Genomic DNA, 17,677 nt, shown 5'->3' on the forward strand with positions numbered 1-17,677 from the left:
TGAAATCAACTGATAAAATACACATAAAGATATGGTTTGTGCACATAAAATGTATTATCATTGTCCTGCTTGGTGAAACGCTGCGTTGGGGCACAAAACAGGAATTAGTCATCAACTGTTCATTTGTTTAAACCTGAAAAGTGAAGATATGTTTTCATGAACATCAAAATGAACAAAACTGAATTCTATTGCTTCCATTTCCTCTGCGGGATAAAAAGCGAACAGTAATTCAACCTCATTAGACCTTCAAAGAGCAGAGAAGAGTTTAAGCGGGACTCAAAGATGTGAGTCCCATATCTGTGAATGTGACTGTACAGTTAATTTAATACATGTATCTGAGGCTGTCTATTAGCAGCAGGGCTTCTCTTATCATTTCCTCCTGCATCAAGTGAATGAGCACAAATAGAATGAATAAGACGAAGAGAATCATTCATAAAGCTAGTTCATATTGTTTAATACAACCTTAATGTACAATTTGTATTGTTAATACTTCAAATTACAAGAAAACATATTTCGTTAACACTTACATCACCATTCAAAAGTTTGGGGTCAGTATGTTTTTTTTTTTTTTTAAGTATTACTTTTATTACGTTTATTAAGATTTTATTCAGTTATTTGTGAAGCTGCATTAAAAAATGACATATATATATTTTCTACAATAAACTAATTAAAGCTCTCTTATGCTCATCAAGGCTGCTTTTATTTGATCAAAAATACAGAACATTTTGCAAAATGTTATTACAGTATAAAATAATGGTTTCTATTTTAATATACTTTAAAATATAATTTATTCCTGTGATGCAAAGCGGAATTTTCATCAGCCATTACATTAGTTATCTAATTATCTATGTTTGCAACTATTGTGCTGCCAAATATTTTTTGATATTCTTTGATGAATAAAAAGTTAAAAAGAACACCATTTATTCACAATATAAATCTTTTCTAACAATAAAATTCTTTGCTATAACTTTTTATCAATTTAACACATCCTTGCTGAATAAAAGTATTCATTTCTTTTAAAAAAGAAAGAAAAATGTACTGACCCCAAACTTTTGAACAGAAATGTTTATTGTTAGAAAAGATTTCTATTTTACATAAATGCTGCTTCTTTTTAACTTTTTATTCATCAAAGAATCCTAAAAAAAAGTATCACAGGTTCCCAAAAAATATTAAGTAGCCAACTGTTTCCAAAATTGACTATATAAGAATGATTTCTGAAGGACCATGTGACACTGAAGACTGGAGTAATGATGCTGAAAATTCAGCTTTGATCACAGGAATAAATTAGATTTTAACACACATTAAAATAGAAAAATGTTTTTACACAGTATTAAATTTTTTTTTGTATTTTTGATCAAATAAACAGCCTTAATGAATGTAAGAAACGTCAATTTTACTGATCTCAAACATTTGAAGCCACAGATGCATAACCCACTGCGGTCATACTCCCTACCAGAATATGCTGGAAAAGGAGACCAGTCAAGCTTGGGTGTGCAATGATTTATAACCATGATTGTCTGCCAGACTGATGTCTAAGGTCTTGTGAAGCCCTCAAGTGGTGAGGTGAGGTAGTGTAGGTGTTAAGGTGCAAATGACTTTAAAGCCAGTGAAACTCAACACTCACCTCTGCAATGCAATAAACACTTAGATAAATAGACTTTACTCCCTTAGAGACAATGAGTCTATGTGTGATGGTATTCCTCTAATAATCTTTAATATGTAAATATATCACTTATTAAGAAACAAAATTTGACTTACAAACATTATTTCTTGAATTTACTCTTACAGGCATTGAGCCTTGTTCACAGTGATGAGTCTTTTTTACAGGCCTCTCCATCCCTCCAATGAAGCACTTAGCCCACTTCTATTTATAGCAGCAAAAGCGGCACGATCGATTATTCAACCTGACTCTGATTCTGCCTTCTCATGAACTGTTATTCAATAACCATGGATAAAATTAGACATTACCATCCTGAGGGGACAAATGGGACAGAGCGAGCGAGAGAGAGAGAGGGAGATGGTAGAATGTATGTCTGTGATTTACCAGGTCAAGGTTTCCTTGCAGGGTTGTCTCAACAAGCTAAACCTGACAAACGTCTGCATCCTGCACAGCAGGACAGCAGTACCTGGATGTGTAGCTAACATGAAGCAGCACTTCCTTGCAGAAACAGCTATGAGGAGGAAAAAAAAGGGCACAGACAGACATAAAAGAGAATGGAGTTAACAGTTAATCTACCTCTGCTGCACCCGTGTCTAATCATGCCCATTTATCAGTACAAAAATTCTCATTGCCAAAATGACAACTGCATTGTCACCCAGCCAGTTTGTTTTTTGTTTTAATTGGAACAACTGAGACGATTAACTTCTGTTCTGATAGTATCCTAATAGTATCTCTCTGGCACCTCATACCTACATTAATGCCAAGAGGAACTTCCCATTCATAATTTGTTTTTGAAACGGCATAGCCACTGACATGCTACCTGCTGGACTCTAACTGATGGGTCTGGACAGGGCACAGGCTTAGCTTAATGAGAAACAGATGAACGTCAGTGACAAGGCTTAAGACCAGCACCTGTTTCTATCAGAGGTGTCCTTCATGCTACACACTACAAATGTCATTTTTTAATCTGGCACTAATAATCTTTAACTCTATTATTGTTACGTTAATATTTGCAAGTCTTTCTATTTCAAAATATTGAATTTATTTAGTAGGCCTGATGTGTTTATGTTTATTTCATTCTCACTATCATCACTATTAGACGTGATTATTAGATTAACTGTGTTCCAGTCTATAACTGATCAATGTTTGAAACTGCAGTGGACAGTCAACTGAACAATGAGCACCTGCGAAGCGCAATACAACAACAAGCCAGCAGAGGGACCCAGTACGTCGCCAAGGAATCACAAGGTAAATAAGAAATAAGTACAGGAGTAATGTAAACAAATTTGTAGTTTGTAGGAAAGAAATGTATGATATCAGTTCTTCAGCGCGGAAGTAAGCCTATGGGTGAGACTTCCGGTTCATTATAACGGGAAGAAGTACATGCAGTAAACGGTAAAGCTGTTTGCACTACAAAGCAGTGTGTTTATAATTAAGATAATACAGTAAAATAACAGGGTAAGACACACCAATTTGCAATATCAAGCAGCAAAATGATCTGTTTTTACAGCTCAAAATAGATGGACACGGATGAGACCGGAAGCCTGACCCATAAAATTGACAAATGGCCACACCCACTCTTACAGGAAAAATAAGATCACTTATATTTAATGTTTTTGTCCTCTCTGGCTTTGTTGTATAAATGGTTTGTTCAATCCACTCTTTTTATGTGCTATCAGTTACATACTAATTCATATCTGTTGTGAAGTATTTTCATAGTTTGTGAAACTATGAAATAAAGGGGATTTAAAAACAGCAAAAAAAAAAAAAGAGTTAAATTCATTATTTATCTATATTTTTTAATTATATATATACTATATTTTTGAAGAAAGCTTTAACATCACCTTCTCCCAACAAAAGGGGGATTTTTTATTTTATTTTATAGGCCTATACACTACCAGTCAAACGTTTTTGAATAGTAAGATTTTTAATGTTTTTTTCTTCTGCTCACCAAGCCTGCATTTATTTGATCCAAAATACAGCAAAAGCAGTAATATTGTGAAATATTTGTAATATTTAAATGAACTGCTTTCTACTTGAATATATTTTAAAATGTAATTTATTTCTGTGATCAAAGCTACATTTTCAGCATTAATCCAGTATTCAGTGTCACATGATCCTTCAGAAATCATTCTAATATGCTGATTTGTTGTTTGAGAAACATTATTATTATTATTATTATTATCAATATTTAAAACAGTTATTTTTTCAGGATTCTTTGATATAGAGAAGGATCCAAAGATCAACATTTATCTGAAATAAAAGGCTTCTGTAACATTATACATATATATCATTCAAAAGTTTTTTTTTTTTTTTTTTTTTAATTATAGAAATTAATAATTTTATTTAGTAGGGATGCTTTAAAGTGATGATAAAGGTATTTAGTGTTACAAAATATTTATATATCAGATAAATGATGATCTTCTGAACGTTCTATTTATCAAAACTGAAACTTTCAGAAACAAAGAAAAAACTCCTACTCAGCTGTTTCTAACATAATAATAATAATAATAATAATAATAATAATAATCATTATTATTATTACTATTATTATTTAACTTAATAACAATAATAATAAAAAAATATAAAAATTACATTTTTAAGCAGCAAATCAGAATATCAGAATGATTTCTGGAGTACTGAAGTGTGTTGAGTAATGATGCTAAAAATTCAGCTGAATAAATAAAATCACAGAATAAACGACATTTTAAAATATATTCAAATAGAAAAAAGTTAAATAGTAAAAAAATAAATAAATAAATAGTCAAATAGCCCAAAATTTCACTGTTTTTGCTGTACTTAGGATCAAATAAATGCAGGCTTGGTGAGCAGAAGAGGCTTGTTTAAAAATACTTTCAAAAAAACTTACTGTTCAAAAACGTTTGACTTGTAGTGTATTATACAACCTGCAGGTAAAGCAGGACTCATACGTGGCTACTTGATGAACAACGCTAATATAATCTGAAATACAGCAACTATAATGGCCAACCTTTTTCATGCAGCAGACGAAAACACACCATAGAGCGACTGTCAAACTTCTCCACTAAAATGATTGATTTCCTCAGAAAAACTGAAGCCGAAGGCGCGGTTGCTTTGAATACCTCAAACAGGACGTGACGTCGAATCTTGCAAAACCCCCCAGAAGATTCGTGTTATTTCCGGACGCTTCGTTGCTTGTCACATCAGCTCGATACAGCGTCCCGCAGGCAGAGGTTAGCGGACCAAAAACAGAGCAACTGCCTCTGGCAGTTAAAAGACAAGGTAGGTTAAGCGTTAAATATGTCTCCAGACTTACGCTAGGGATTTGCTTTATGAGATAAATAATAATAAAAGCTGCTCGCCAGCTCATAGCATTGTTGCTAGCTGGCTAGCTGATCTAAAAGATGCCAAGGTTGCCAGGTCGCAATATAAATAACAGCAAGTTATATTTCCTTTCCGATTTTTTGGTTTGCTGAAAGTGTGGGTAAAATAGGGTAAGCTTTTAATTAGTCACGAAGTAGGTATTAAAGGGATTATGAATAGTATTGTTAGTGGTTGGCTAGCTTGTTGACATACAGAAGCTTTAAAGAGGCATGAACATTCTTCATATTCCTCCAAAACTATGTGTTTTTCTTTATTCTTCTAAACACAAAAAGAGTGTTTTGTCAGAATGACAGCCTCAGTCATCACTTTGAATGCGTCTTTTGTCTATGAAAGGAAAGTGTGGTTACAAAGACTTTCATTCTGCCAGATCATTTATTTTTTTGTTCTACTGAAGAATGTAAGTCAAACAGGTTTGAAACAACATAAGGATGAGTAAATCACAAAAAGATTTTTCTTTCTTTTTCGTGGGTGAACTACGTCTTTACTGCTTATCTTCAGTGTGTTTTACTGGCCATCTATTTGCATTGCACGAAAAATCATTGCTTATATTCATAACTGTATGTTTGATCATATTGTTAATAGAGTAAAGACAACGTAACATCCATAGCACCTCTCAGTCGCTTATTTTGCACACAAAATATTATGTGTTGTGTGGAAACAAACCCATCATAATATGAAGTTAGTACCCCATGGTGTTTGCCACACATGAAAGAGCTGAGCTTGATTCTGGGTCATTGAGGGACAAAATAGACAAAATAGAGGCATCACATGCTGCTGTTAGTATCAGGCGCTGCAATGAGAAAATGTGACCAGCCCACGGAGTGATTTTAATTAGTTGCACATCAAGAGTTCAGATGCAAAACCAGCTAAAAGCCATCTCGGTCAAAAATGAGATAATGATACTGCGTGAAAAAGCTTCTGACACATAGTATACGTTCATCAAATACTTTTACTTTTCAATTAAAACACACTAAATTCCAGCCTCAGCCCAGTCAGAAGTACCAGTACTTACATAGAAACCTATACAAAGTAGCCAGAAAGAAATGCAAATTTTGAAGAAATATGTCAGATGGATTTAGAGGCTTTTGCATCTGAACTCTTCATGTATATATGTATATATGTGTATATATATATATATATATATATATATAAAGATGAAAAAGAGATGAAAAATGAAAGCAGCAGAATACAAATCTGTAATGTTTACTGTAGCAGACAGGGTGTCCAATTTCAGTTTATTTATTTTCCTAATGTCACCATATCATGTGTAAATGTCAACAGTAATTAGACAAAAGACCCTGGTTGAGTTTCAGAAAGCACCTGTTATTAGCTCCACAGTCAATCGTGGGTTATTTTTTTAAGCTGATCTGGACTTTCGCTTTAATTATTACTTATTACAAATGAATAAAGGTTTCAGGTTCACATTTGTTGTGATAAAGAAATTTAAGCATCTTGAAATTGGTTTATGTTTTTTTTTTTTTTTTTAATGAGTCTTTTATGGCCTGTATTTTATTATATAGTTGAGATTATATGGGGCTCACACTTGAGGAGGAAAAAACACATCAGTTTAATTTAGAGGCAAAATATGCAGATTGGTGCAGATGCCAATTAGATATGGCCAAAGGGATAAATTAAATTCTGTTATCTTGTAGTGTAAATCAGTTTTCACTCTTGTGTCTCCCAATAATATTTCTTAGTAATATGATATTTAAATGAGTAGTTTTATGATTGAAGCTCCCTTAGTTCCTTAGACAATAAAAAACAATAAAGATTTTACTGCAGGATTGTGCTTAACAGAAGTTTTTGTCATGTTGAAAATTTAGAGACCTTAGAAATTGATGCATCAGATGACAAAGTTGATTACTGTGTAGTTACAGTGCCTGCAGATATGTGCTAGTAATTATTATTTTGTCATTTATCCCCCTTTTGACTGACAGCAGTTGGTGGCAATGGGTGACGACTATTACAGGACTCTTGGGGTGCCGAGAAATGCATCTCCAGATGACATCAAAAAAGCGTAAGCTTCATCTTTGGTTTCAATCAGTAGTCTTAATATCCCTAACAATGCATGCTTTTCAACATTTAACAGTAATTCAAATGTCAAAATAGTAGCAGTAATGATTTTTTTAGTTGTGTTATGTGTCATGAACTGACTCTTTTTTTTTTTTTTTTTTTTTTTAATAATTCTTTCTCTGAGGTCTACTTATAGTGTTATCATTTTTTACATCAAAAAACATCATAATTTAAAAGTTATAGGCTATTTTCTGTCCTGTTTTAACCCCTCTCATCAAAACGGTCTGTTTGAATAGGTGTGGCAGACTGTAGACTCGAAAGTAAATGCCCACTGCTATGATTGGCTAACAGTTGTGTATGTTTAACAGCCAACATCCTTCACAGATGGACGCTGCTGTGATTTAGATTAAAAACATATTTACCCAGAAAACAATCTGTAATAACAGACAAAGCAATAGTGACCATGTAATAAATGTAACAGGTGCTTACACTTGTGTGGTGCAACATTGCTGTCGGATCCAGTATAGTCAGCACAGCATCGTACTTTAGATTTAATCTTTCTGAAAATCCTGTCTCGAATTGTGCCTTGTTTGTAAACGAATCCGCTGTGAAATGAAGTGAACAAAGGACCAAGTTCTTACTGACACTGACAAAAATAAAGTTCAGGGATCAGAAGGAAGGCAATGCAAAGACTGTTTTTCCATAACTTGGTACTGCACAGGATCTTGTTGTCTTCTGAGCCATCTTTATTGTTTGATTTTTGCATAGACTTGCGTTTGCCTCTCTTATCTACTTTCTACATGCATGAATCGGTGGACACAAAACGTTTCGGCAAATTGGCTTCAATATAAGGGTATAAGAGAGAATTTTGAGTTCTGAAACTTACAGGATGTTGTTGTAATACGATGACATCTTATTTGTCAAAAGATCAAGGAAATTTTGGTTTCTCAGTTAAAGGAGAAGTCCACTTCCAAAACAAAGGTTCACATATAATGTACCCTTGGGTGACCCTTGTCATCCAAGATGTTCATGCCTTTCTTTCTTCAGTCGTAAAGAAATTGTTTTTTGAGGAGAAGATTTCAGCATTTTTCTCCATATAATGGACTGCTATTGTGCCCCAATTTTGAACTTCCAAAATGCAGTTTAAATGCGGCTTCAAACAATCCCAAATGCGGTTGTAAATGATCCCAGCTGAGGAAGAAGGGTATTATCTAGCGAAATGATCAGTTATTGCCATTAAAAAAAAAATACAATTTAAATACTTTTTAATCTCAAACGCTCATCTTGCCTTGCTCTCCATGAACTCTGTGTATTGTGGCTCAAGACAGTTAGGGTATGTCGAAAAACTCAGTGAACATGCAAAGAAGATCAAACAACCTTAACAAAAAAGGTAAAACAGCGATATAGGGCGATTTTGAAGTTGAGGGAGAACGTGAGATGGGAGTTTTTCAACATACCCTAACTGTCATGAACCGGAAAACAGTCCAGGCAGAGTAAGACAAGATGAGTGTTTGACATTAAAAGTATATAAATTGTATTATTTTTATGAAAACAACCAATCGTTACGCTAGATAAGACCCTTCTTTCTCAGCTGGGATTGTTTACAACAGCATTTGGGATAGTTTGAAGCCGCATTTAAACTGCATTTCGGAAGTTCAAAATCGGGGCACAAAATCAGTCCATTATATGGAGAAAACAGCTGAAATGTTTTCATTAAAAAACATAATTTCTTTACGACTGAAGAAAGAAAGACATGAACATCTAGGATGACAAGGGGGTGAGTACATTATATGTGAATCTTTGTTTTGGAAGTGGACTTCTCCTTTAATGACCCCTTTAAATATGTTATTATGCCTGTCTTTGCTCATTTATCACTCTGTCATGCTGTATTTCCCTTGTAGGTACAGGAAACTAGCTCTCAGGTGGCATCCAGATAAGAATCCGGATAACAAGGAGGAGGCAGAAAGGATGTTTAAAGAGCTTTCAGAAGCTTATGAAGTCCTGTCAGATGGTAAGTCTTAACATAAGGAATTTTAAAAAGATAATAAAAATAAATATGTTTGTTTACAGTATTTCAGTTGAATTATTTACCTAAAAATATCACCATTTTAAATTTTTTCTCATGACCAGTGAAAATTTTATGTAATGGCCTGATTGGATCGTCAGATTAAAAAATCCTTACTGTTGAGCATTTCTAAAAAAAAAAAGCTTTATCACCCATACACTTTGCGCTAGCAGTAAATGGGCTATATTAGAAGAGCTATAGATTCTCAATATAGTGTAAACAAGTAGTTTTTTGTATTTAGCCAAACGTGGCACAGCTGATTACACACACTCTCACTGTGTTGTCAAAATTGCATGTTTAACATGCAAGTCTTATCAGCCTTGTACAGACTCTGCACTTTTAAGACACTCCTTCATAAGGAGGGGGTGTGTTCAGCGGTTGTATTCGCTGCTTATTATGATGGACTTTTTTTGAAATCCAAAAAATTATTGACTGATGGTTTGTCTGGTGCTTTCAAGGTGTGATTCAGGGCTGGTGCATGACTAATGTAATTACTAGATTTTTGACAGATGCTGTGCAACAAATCTATATGGTCTCTCACATTGTATGTTGGTATTTTCTGCTTTACTATAAGATGTAGTTGATTAACTCTCGGTTTTCTCTACTTTAGCAGACAAAAGGAATGTATATGATCGATATGGAAAAGAAGGCTTAACTCCAGGGGGAGGTAAATTACATCCTACAGTGAATTTTAATAATATGGTGTTTGGCCCCAGTTGGCCCTAATCTAAAATAAATCTAAGTATATAAATATGCCCATACAATGTCAGTATGCTATGTTTAAACCTGTCGCTTTTTTTTTTTTTCATTTGGACAGGAGGAGGAAGAGGACATTTTAATAATGACCACTTTGGTGGATTCACATTCCGCAATCCAGAGGATGTCTTCAGGGAATTCTTTGGTGGACAAGATCCTTTTGCAGATTTCTTTGGTGAGTTTACAGTGTTTATTTGTGTGCTTTCATTGGAAAAGTAGATTTTTTTTTTTTTTTTAGCCAATTCTATAAACATTATGTGCCAGAGAAACAGGCGTACAGCCATCTTTACAATTTTGTCTTTTTGAACTTCTGTTTTTGCGGGAGCTTTGTGTATTTCTGTAGCAGAATAATGCAGAGTAATTAGCTGGTGAATTAATTTATTTATTGTAGAGTTATTGGGATAGTTCATCCAAAAAATGAAAATTACCCCATGATTTACTCATCCTCAAACCATCCTAGGTGTATATGACTTTATTTCAGACAAATATAATCAGAGTTATATTTTTTAAAAAATGTCCTGGCTCTTCCAAGCTTTATAATGACAGTGAATGGTGGTTTTGAAGAAAAATACAATCATAATGATGATAATATTAATGATCCCTTTAACAGAATTTATCTTGAACATTGCAGGGCTCGAAATTGCGACCGTTTTGGTCGCATATGCTCCAGGAATTTAATCTGCGCGACCTCAAAATGTATTTGGGAGCATTTGTGCGAGTGCAAGTAATTGTTGTGCTGCGACTTGTTTTAATTTCTTTAAGTACTGCACCGTATATGACTGCTGTGAGCCGATACAGTGAGCCCTTCTATCCAACATTAGCTTACATAACCAATTAAACTTCATCTTTACATTTTTAGATTGAATGCAGATTTTAGAAATTAGCCGTCAATCACTTTGCGCTCCGTTGGAACTCGGAACCGGCCGGTTTTTGCTCCAAACATTTTCTTTTAACCAATCTCTGTTCCTGATTTGCACTGCATTGCAGTTATGGGTGAGCGATATGAACATTTTTGATTCTTGATGATTAAAATATCCCTAGGATCTGCTATTATTGAAGAAATAAAATAAGCCTATCGTGCTACAGCGCACATTTTATCAGTTGCAGTTCTGGTGCCTCCGTCTCACGCGACATACATTCACAACAAATGTTTACTCAGCAGCAGAATTCCACTTAATAAACACTGCACTTATTTGCACTCACACAAGTACATTATTTGCATGTGCTTTAAACCTTGTCGCTTAAACATTTCATTCGTGTGCTGTTCTGACATGCGCTTACATTTGAAGCGTGCACACTCAGAAAAATAAAACAATAAATTAAAAGCCTGTCAAACAGTACCTGATTACTGGAGTAAGTTATCTTTCATGTGTGGTTTGGCCCAGGTGTTTTATGTAGCATAATTTCACAAAGCTAAAGTCTGTCAGACCTTTCTGTTTTTGCTTCAGATATTGAAATTATGATCTAATTTAAATAGAAACGGCTCATGCATGCAGCATCATTGCGTGGATTAAGTTTACATTTTCATTCTTTCTTGTCCCTTTCTTAAGGCAGTAAATAATTATTAAAATAGCCCATTTGTTTGTAAAGTATTGGTAATCAGAAATAGCCATGAAAATCAAGCTCAGTGCATTACTAAAAAAAGTGTGTGGTAAAGAATTCAGGATCAAGTTCGACTGATGAAGCTATTAATCATCAGGATGCTGCTGGCCATTCCTCTCAGTTGGCAGTTGTGGTGCTCCCTAATATTCATTGGGTGCTCCTAAATTTTATTTGGTGCTCCTAACTTTTTGAATTTGGGAACACCAGTGCTACCAAGTAAAAAAGGTAATTTCGAGCCCTGCATTGTAATGTTTAAAATGGATGTCATAACAAATGTCTGTAGATCAGGAAGATTTTAAAACGAGCAGTTCATTCATAAATCCATAAGACTATCAAGTTGTGGAAATACAGTCTGGAAGACAGAAGACTACAAGCACAACACCGAAAAGGGACAGAGCTACGTAAGGTCTATAAATGCTGCTTTCTTTACATTTTTAGCTAGAGATCCATTTAACGATGACTTCTTTGGTGGGGGTCGGCGGCAGCACCATCACCACCACCACCACCACCAGCGGGGCATGAGCAGGAGCCGGACAGGAGGGTCCTTCTTCGGGGGCTTTGGGGGATTCCCACCTTTTGGAGCAGGATTTTCATCTTTTGATGCAGGTCAGATGTCACAAATGTGACCCTGGACCACAAAACCAGTCACAAGGGTCAATTTTTCGAAACTGAGATTTATACATCATCCGAAAGCTGAATAAATAGGCTTTTCATTGATGTATGGTTTGTTAGGGACAAGGAACAGGACAATAATTGGCTGAGATACAACTATTTGAAAATCTGGAATCTGAGAGTGCAAAAATTCTTAATATTGAGAAAATCGCCTTTAAAGCTGTCCAAATTAAGTTCTTAGCAATGCATATTACTAATCAAAAATTACATTTTGATATATGTATGGTAGGAAATTTACAAAATATCTTCATGGAACATGATCTCTACTTAATAACCCCTAGAATGTATTGCTGGCTATCGCTACATATATACCCGTGCTACTTAAGACTTGTTTTGTGGCTCAGGGTCACAAATGTGTTTGTCCTTAATTTCAAAACTTTTCAATTGTGCAAACATAATCTGCTCAAAATAAAGGCCTAAACTAGCCTAAGAATTTCTGGAACTTGTACTACAAGTGAACCATCAGGGTATATGATATCTTTTTATAGGTGTAAGGCCATATATATCAGTGGTGTGTGGTGGTGTTCTGAAATGAGGAGGCTTTTTTTTTTTTTTTTTTTTAAAATAAATCATCATGTTAGTGTTTTCAGTGATTTGACTTTTTTTCAAAATAGTAATTCAAGATGGTAACTAGTTAAACAATATATTTTATTTGTCAATTTATGTTGAGCTATTCTGTTTATTAGTTAAATTTTTAACTATTTAGTGAATAACCAGTGCTCTCCCCACCCTCAATACCACGACTGAGGTGAGTCCCTTGAGCAAGGCACCGAACCCCCAACTGCTCCTCGGGCGCCACAGCGATAGCAATATGGCTGCCCACTGCTATCAGAACTCTGTTATTATTGCCATCACTGACATGGAGACAAAAAAAAAAATCCCACATGTTTTCATGCCATTTTTTGTCTCATTTTAAAATAACAAAGTGGGTATATCTAAGTGTGAGTTGTTTACTTACTTTTTAAAATTAGTCTTCCCATTAACGCAATTATATTGTTCATTCAGACTGATTTGCAAACATGCACGAACACAAGAGGTGGGATTTATCATGGATATATCCATGAGCATCAGAATGTTTTTGGTGCCATAGTGTTTGTTTGTTTCTTTATTTACTTTGTATTGTTATTTTGTTAGGTTTCTCCCCCTTTGGGCATATGGGAGGAGGTGGAGGCGGCGGTGGCTTTACTTCTTTCTCTTCAACTTCATTTGGTGGAGGGGGAGGTGGCGGAGGCATGGGCAGCTTCCGCTCTGTGTCAACCTCCACTAAATTCATCAATGGCAGGAAAATCACTACGAAAAGGTAGGCATCTTTCCAGAGTTGTAATTTATCCATTTTATTTTTAACATAAGACTAGGTGTGGCCACTTTTACGAGGCTTCTGGTATTATCAGCTTTTAGTTATTTTTAGCTACAAAACAGCTATGTGATACTGCTGCTGGTATTTTTTAAATCATATATTTTATTATTACAATTTCTAAGATGCAAAATAAGGCAGATAGTTTGAGATATGAAAGTAATGTCAAACCAATTACCTAAGCAGCATAGCTTAAGTGTTGCCAAGTCCGCTGTTTTTAACATCATTGCCATGGGTTGTTTTTCACGTACATGGGTTGAAGTGACCCCAATAATGTTATATTTAGCCCCTGGAATGCAAACTGTACCAGGGAAACCTCACCACCGTGTGTTTTACCCAGGGTTTGTACAAGGTCCTTAAAGTGCTTGAAGTATTTTAATTTGACTTTTTGAAATTTAAGGCCTGGAAAACCCTTGAAAATATCAATGTTCATGAAGAGGGTCTTGAAAAGTGCATGAATTTTTGAAAGACAATGTATCTAAGAAATAAGTGTTTCATTTTGTCAATAAGCATATATCTTTTCACACAAAATTCACACAATTCCAAAAAAATATACCTTTTTCGCTTATTTTAGTTAATGTCAGAAAATAATCAAGCCAAGCCAGTAGTAGTACTGACAGTGTCGTGTAAACATGGCTGAATATGCAAAAAGAGGAACAGGCAAACCGAATAAATTGAGTAATTTATGCTGGAAATGTTTGTGACTCGATCATTCATTTCAAGCGATTCACTAGCAAAGACCAGAACAAAGTAAAAGAGATACATTTTTGAATTTCGGCATCGCTTGTAACAGTTTTAAAAAAACTTGTAGTGATGGGTGAAACGGAGCTTTTCGAAACTTTGAATCAAACCATTGCCTCACAAAATGAGTCACTCTTTCGAGACGCTCCAGTCAGACCGCGAATCATCTCCTTTAGATCAGAACAGGTTCGTGAATCATTTTGCGAAATGAATTATTTAAATCAAATGATTCACAATTTGAAGTCCTAATCTAGATAAAATGATTCGCAATACACTAAGTTCTGATCTGATCTTAGAGTCCGATATTCAGACAAGAATTTTGCACTCGGTATGCAAAAACCTTATTTCAGTTGATTTGCAATCCGTGCTCTGAATCCTGATCTGAAATGATATGGTACTTCAGAGTGCGATTCATTTTCTTTAGATCGGAACTTCGGAGCACAGATCGCAAATCATTTGATTCAGATCAGGATTTCAGTGCAGGTTCGCAAATCTTTTTAAATTTTTTTTTAACGATAGAACATATCAAAGGCAGTGCAGTTATAAAAACAAAACATATACAAGTATACACAAATACAATTTTTTTTTTTTTTCCCCTTGGCAACCCTGCTTAGCTTAAAACTAAATTTTAAATGTTTCCTTCCTGTGATTCATACATGTGCTATTTATTTGTTTCTATAGAATTGTCGAGAATGGACAGGAACGTGTAGAAGTGGAAGAAGACGGACAGTTAAAATCTGTAACCATAAATGGTAAGGAACAACTGCTGAGATTGGAACACAAGTAAGATAATGGAGCCCTTTCAGCACAAACTTGAGCTCAAACAATGTTAGTACTGTCGTTCAGATGTCTGTACATTGCGTTTTTTGCTTGTTGTGTTTTTTTTTTTTTTCCCCTTTTTCATTCTTAGACTGTTGTTTCCGAAATATTTTTTGTTTATATATATTTATAAATGGGGACTGTCAGTATTTTGCGCAGGATACATGTCATTTTACTTGTATTTGGGACCATAATGTGAGATTAGATTTTTTTTTTCTTTCTTTCCGCGAGCACTTTGTGTTGCCGTGTCCTCATGAATGCACATTGCATTTTGAATAGTGCTTTGGGCTGAAAAGAGAAAGAGGATTGTGCATTGTGCATGACTTTTCCAACTGTGTGGAGTGTGGAATTGGAGTACGTAACTTACTGTTCAAACCTTATGGCAACTTGTCTAATTCATTTGTTAAACATATTTGTAAATGCTGGTAGAGTGCTAGATTCATTGTACTGATATGCAATTTTTATTATTTTTAATTAATGACAATGTTCTTTTTTTCCCCTCATTGTTGCATGTAAGACAACAAATGTTGTTTATAGTTGTAATGTTATTACTTAACCTGATGCGAATCGGAGTTAATAATATAACTGATTTATGACCATTTAAGAACCTTTGTGTACTTTGTAAAATAATTTGAACCTAAATAAATGAGTTTCATCCTTTTTGGGGATGTGGCAGCTTTGCGGTCTATGTAGTTTTGCTTTAACTGAAAATGATCTTTTTTTTTTTTTTTTTTTTCTCTCTTCTTCCAAATCCAATCATTACAGGAGTGTGTTGCAGCTTGTTTGCCTAAACTAACAATGCTTTACTTTTTTATAACAAAACATGTTTAGTTTTTGCATCTTTTGGAGTTCAATCTCCCTAACTATTAATCTTTTTAATTAGAAATTTATATTGATCATTTTAATGTTTAAGGTATATTCAAACCAGAAACAAAAAAGACGTAGAGACACTGGGCAGTTTCTTGACAGAGGTAACTTCCTTAATATGCCATTAGCAAATACAATGTTATACTATAAGCCTTTGAAAGTGTAATAAAAATATATAGTGTTGTAAAGAGAAGGGTTTGATAACTACGGTGGGTTTTAAAAAAAAATGTAAATTATTTTAATAAAACCAATTATTGAAACAATGTCTCAAACTATTTTGTTAAATTATATATAGTTATCGTTTAGAAGTATTTTGAATTCTGTGACACAGAATAACATTTGTTTGCTGTTTCCTTTTAATGTCTTTGTTCAATGCCTTCCAACTCTGCCAAATGAAGCTGGCTGCAGTGCTTCCAGATTGCATGGCTAACAAAACTAACAAGCTTTGTGAATTTTATGGTCTCTAAATGCATCTCTATCTCTGGATGTCAGAGTTATAGTATGCATCACGCGGAACTATCATCATCAAAACAGTTTGGGGAAGCTGTCTGGTAACATAAAATATAATTGGTTTGAAAAACCTCTTTTTCAATTCAAGGCACTCATTAAAACAGTGCTCTCCCCCCTTCTAAACTAAACCAAACCCCTCTCTCTAGGAAAAGCCCAGGAGGTAGGCATGCTGGAGGGTCACAGACAGAGGAAGGAGCTCCCTGACTCCTCTTCCTCCTCCTCCCAAGCAAGGCAGTCAGCTCAGAGAGAGGAGCAAAATAAAACTACAGGCAAAGGTCAGAAGCCAATTTCATATTTCGTGTGAGATTCCTGCAGCTCTAGCATGATCCTTGTGATACTTAAAAGTTATGTATCTCAACAGAGCAAACTGGAGTCAAGAGGAAGAGAATGACGGTGAAGGGAGAGACCAAAAAGGCCAAAGAGTCCTAAATTTGTCTCTGCATCTGAACTCATATTACTGATAGTCTGACATACTGTAGCTGTGGATATTTTATGTGTTGAGGATGGATAAACGCGCTAGGAATTTTTTGTTCGTTTGTTAGTTTTTTTGGATGCAAAGGTAAAATTGATTATTTTAAGTTTTTTATGCCGCTACTAATCGATGACATAGTAAATCATCTGCTCTGAAGAACTGTGACTGATACAGAAATTAAAAAAAACCTATGAAAATGAATAGTTTTAAGTGCACGTGATCCACACAATTTATTAATGAACAAACACAACCAATGTACATTGATTTGTCAGTAAAACAGGTCTTGCCTTAAGTTGGATTTATGCTCAAACTTTGTAACATTTAATGTAGACACAATGCTAGTTGCTTGGTATGTGGTTTCAGCCTTGATTGTTGTATACAAGCTTTGTCATATTGAGAAATATAAGCCACATCATCACAGTTTGAGTAAATGCAGCAACTCTGTTAGAGGGAACCCCAAGTATTAAGACTTGTATGACTTAATATAACAAATGATATCTCATACTGAAATATGTAGAAGAAAACCAATTAAAGATTTACGTTATTTAGACTGAGTTGCACTCAGTGAGCTACGTATTTGTTGCTATTTTTAAGGCCTTTAGTAGACCACAGCTACTGAAAGAGCATACAAACAGCAGAGACAAGAAACACGAGATGCCATCCTGGCAGGACATGAACATACCGACACTTTTCATGATGCCACAGCCGCTGAAGGAGTTTCTCAACGCGGATTTTACTCGATATCCAGGTGAGTTTAGACTCCTTGTGGGGGGAAAAGCCTAT

General features: G+C 34.8%; 1 protein-coding gene across 4 annotated transcripts; it reads left to right on the top strand.

Annotated features, from left to right (window-relative positions):
* The first annotated feature begins 4,781 nt into the window (after positions 1-4,781).
* On the top strand, positions 4,782-17,095 carry dnajb6a (DnaJ heat shock protein family (Hsp40) member B6a). 4 transcript variants are annotated; one of them, XM_051136390.1, is made up of 10 exons: positions 4,782-4,921; positions 6,961-7,040; positions 8,938-9,047; positions 9,712-9,768; positions 9,919-10,032; positions 11,898-12,065; positions 13,266-13,431; positions 14,908-14,978; positions 16,569-16,697; positions 16,784-17,095. In XM_051136390.1, exons 2-10 carry the CDS (start codon positions 6,973-6,975, stop codon positions 16,849-16,851), a joined length of 951 nt encoding a protein of 316 aa, XP_050992347.1. In that variant the 5' UTR covers positions 4,782-4,921; positions 6,961-6,972; the 3' UTR covers positions 16,852-17,095. The 4 variants fall into 4 exon arrangements, with proteins under 4 accessions (XP_050992347.1, XP_050992375.1, XP_050992366.1 ...); XM_051136400.1 differs by having other exon boundaries at positions 4,789-4,921; positions 6,964-7,040; XM_051136418.1 differs by lacking the exons at positions 16,569-16,697; positions 16,784-17,095 and adding an exon at positions 15,811-16,562.
* Positions 17,096-17,677: the final 582 nt, after the last annotated feature.

This window comes from Labeo rohita, chromosome 2 (genome assembly GCF_022985175.1).
Source record: "Labeo rohita strain BAU-BD-2019 chromosome 2, IGBB_LRoh.1.0, whole genome shotgun sequence".
NCBI classification, from domain to species: Eukaryota; Metazoa; Chordata; class Actinopteri; order Cypriniformes; family Cyprinidae; genus Labeo; species Labeo rohita.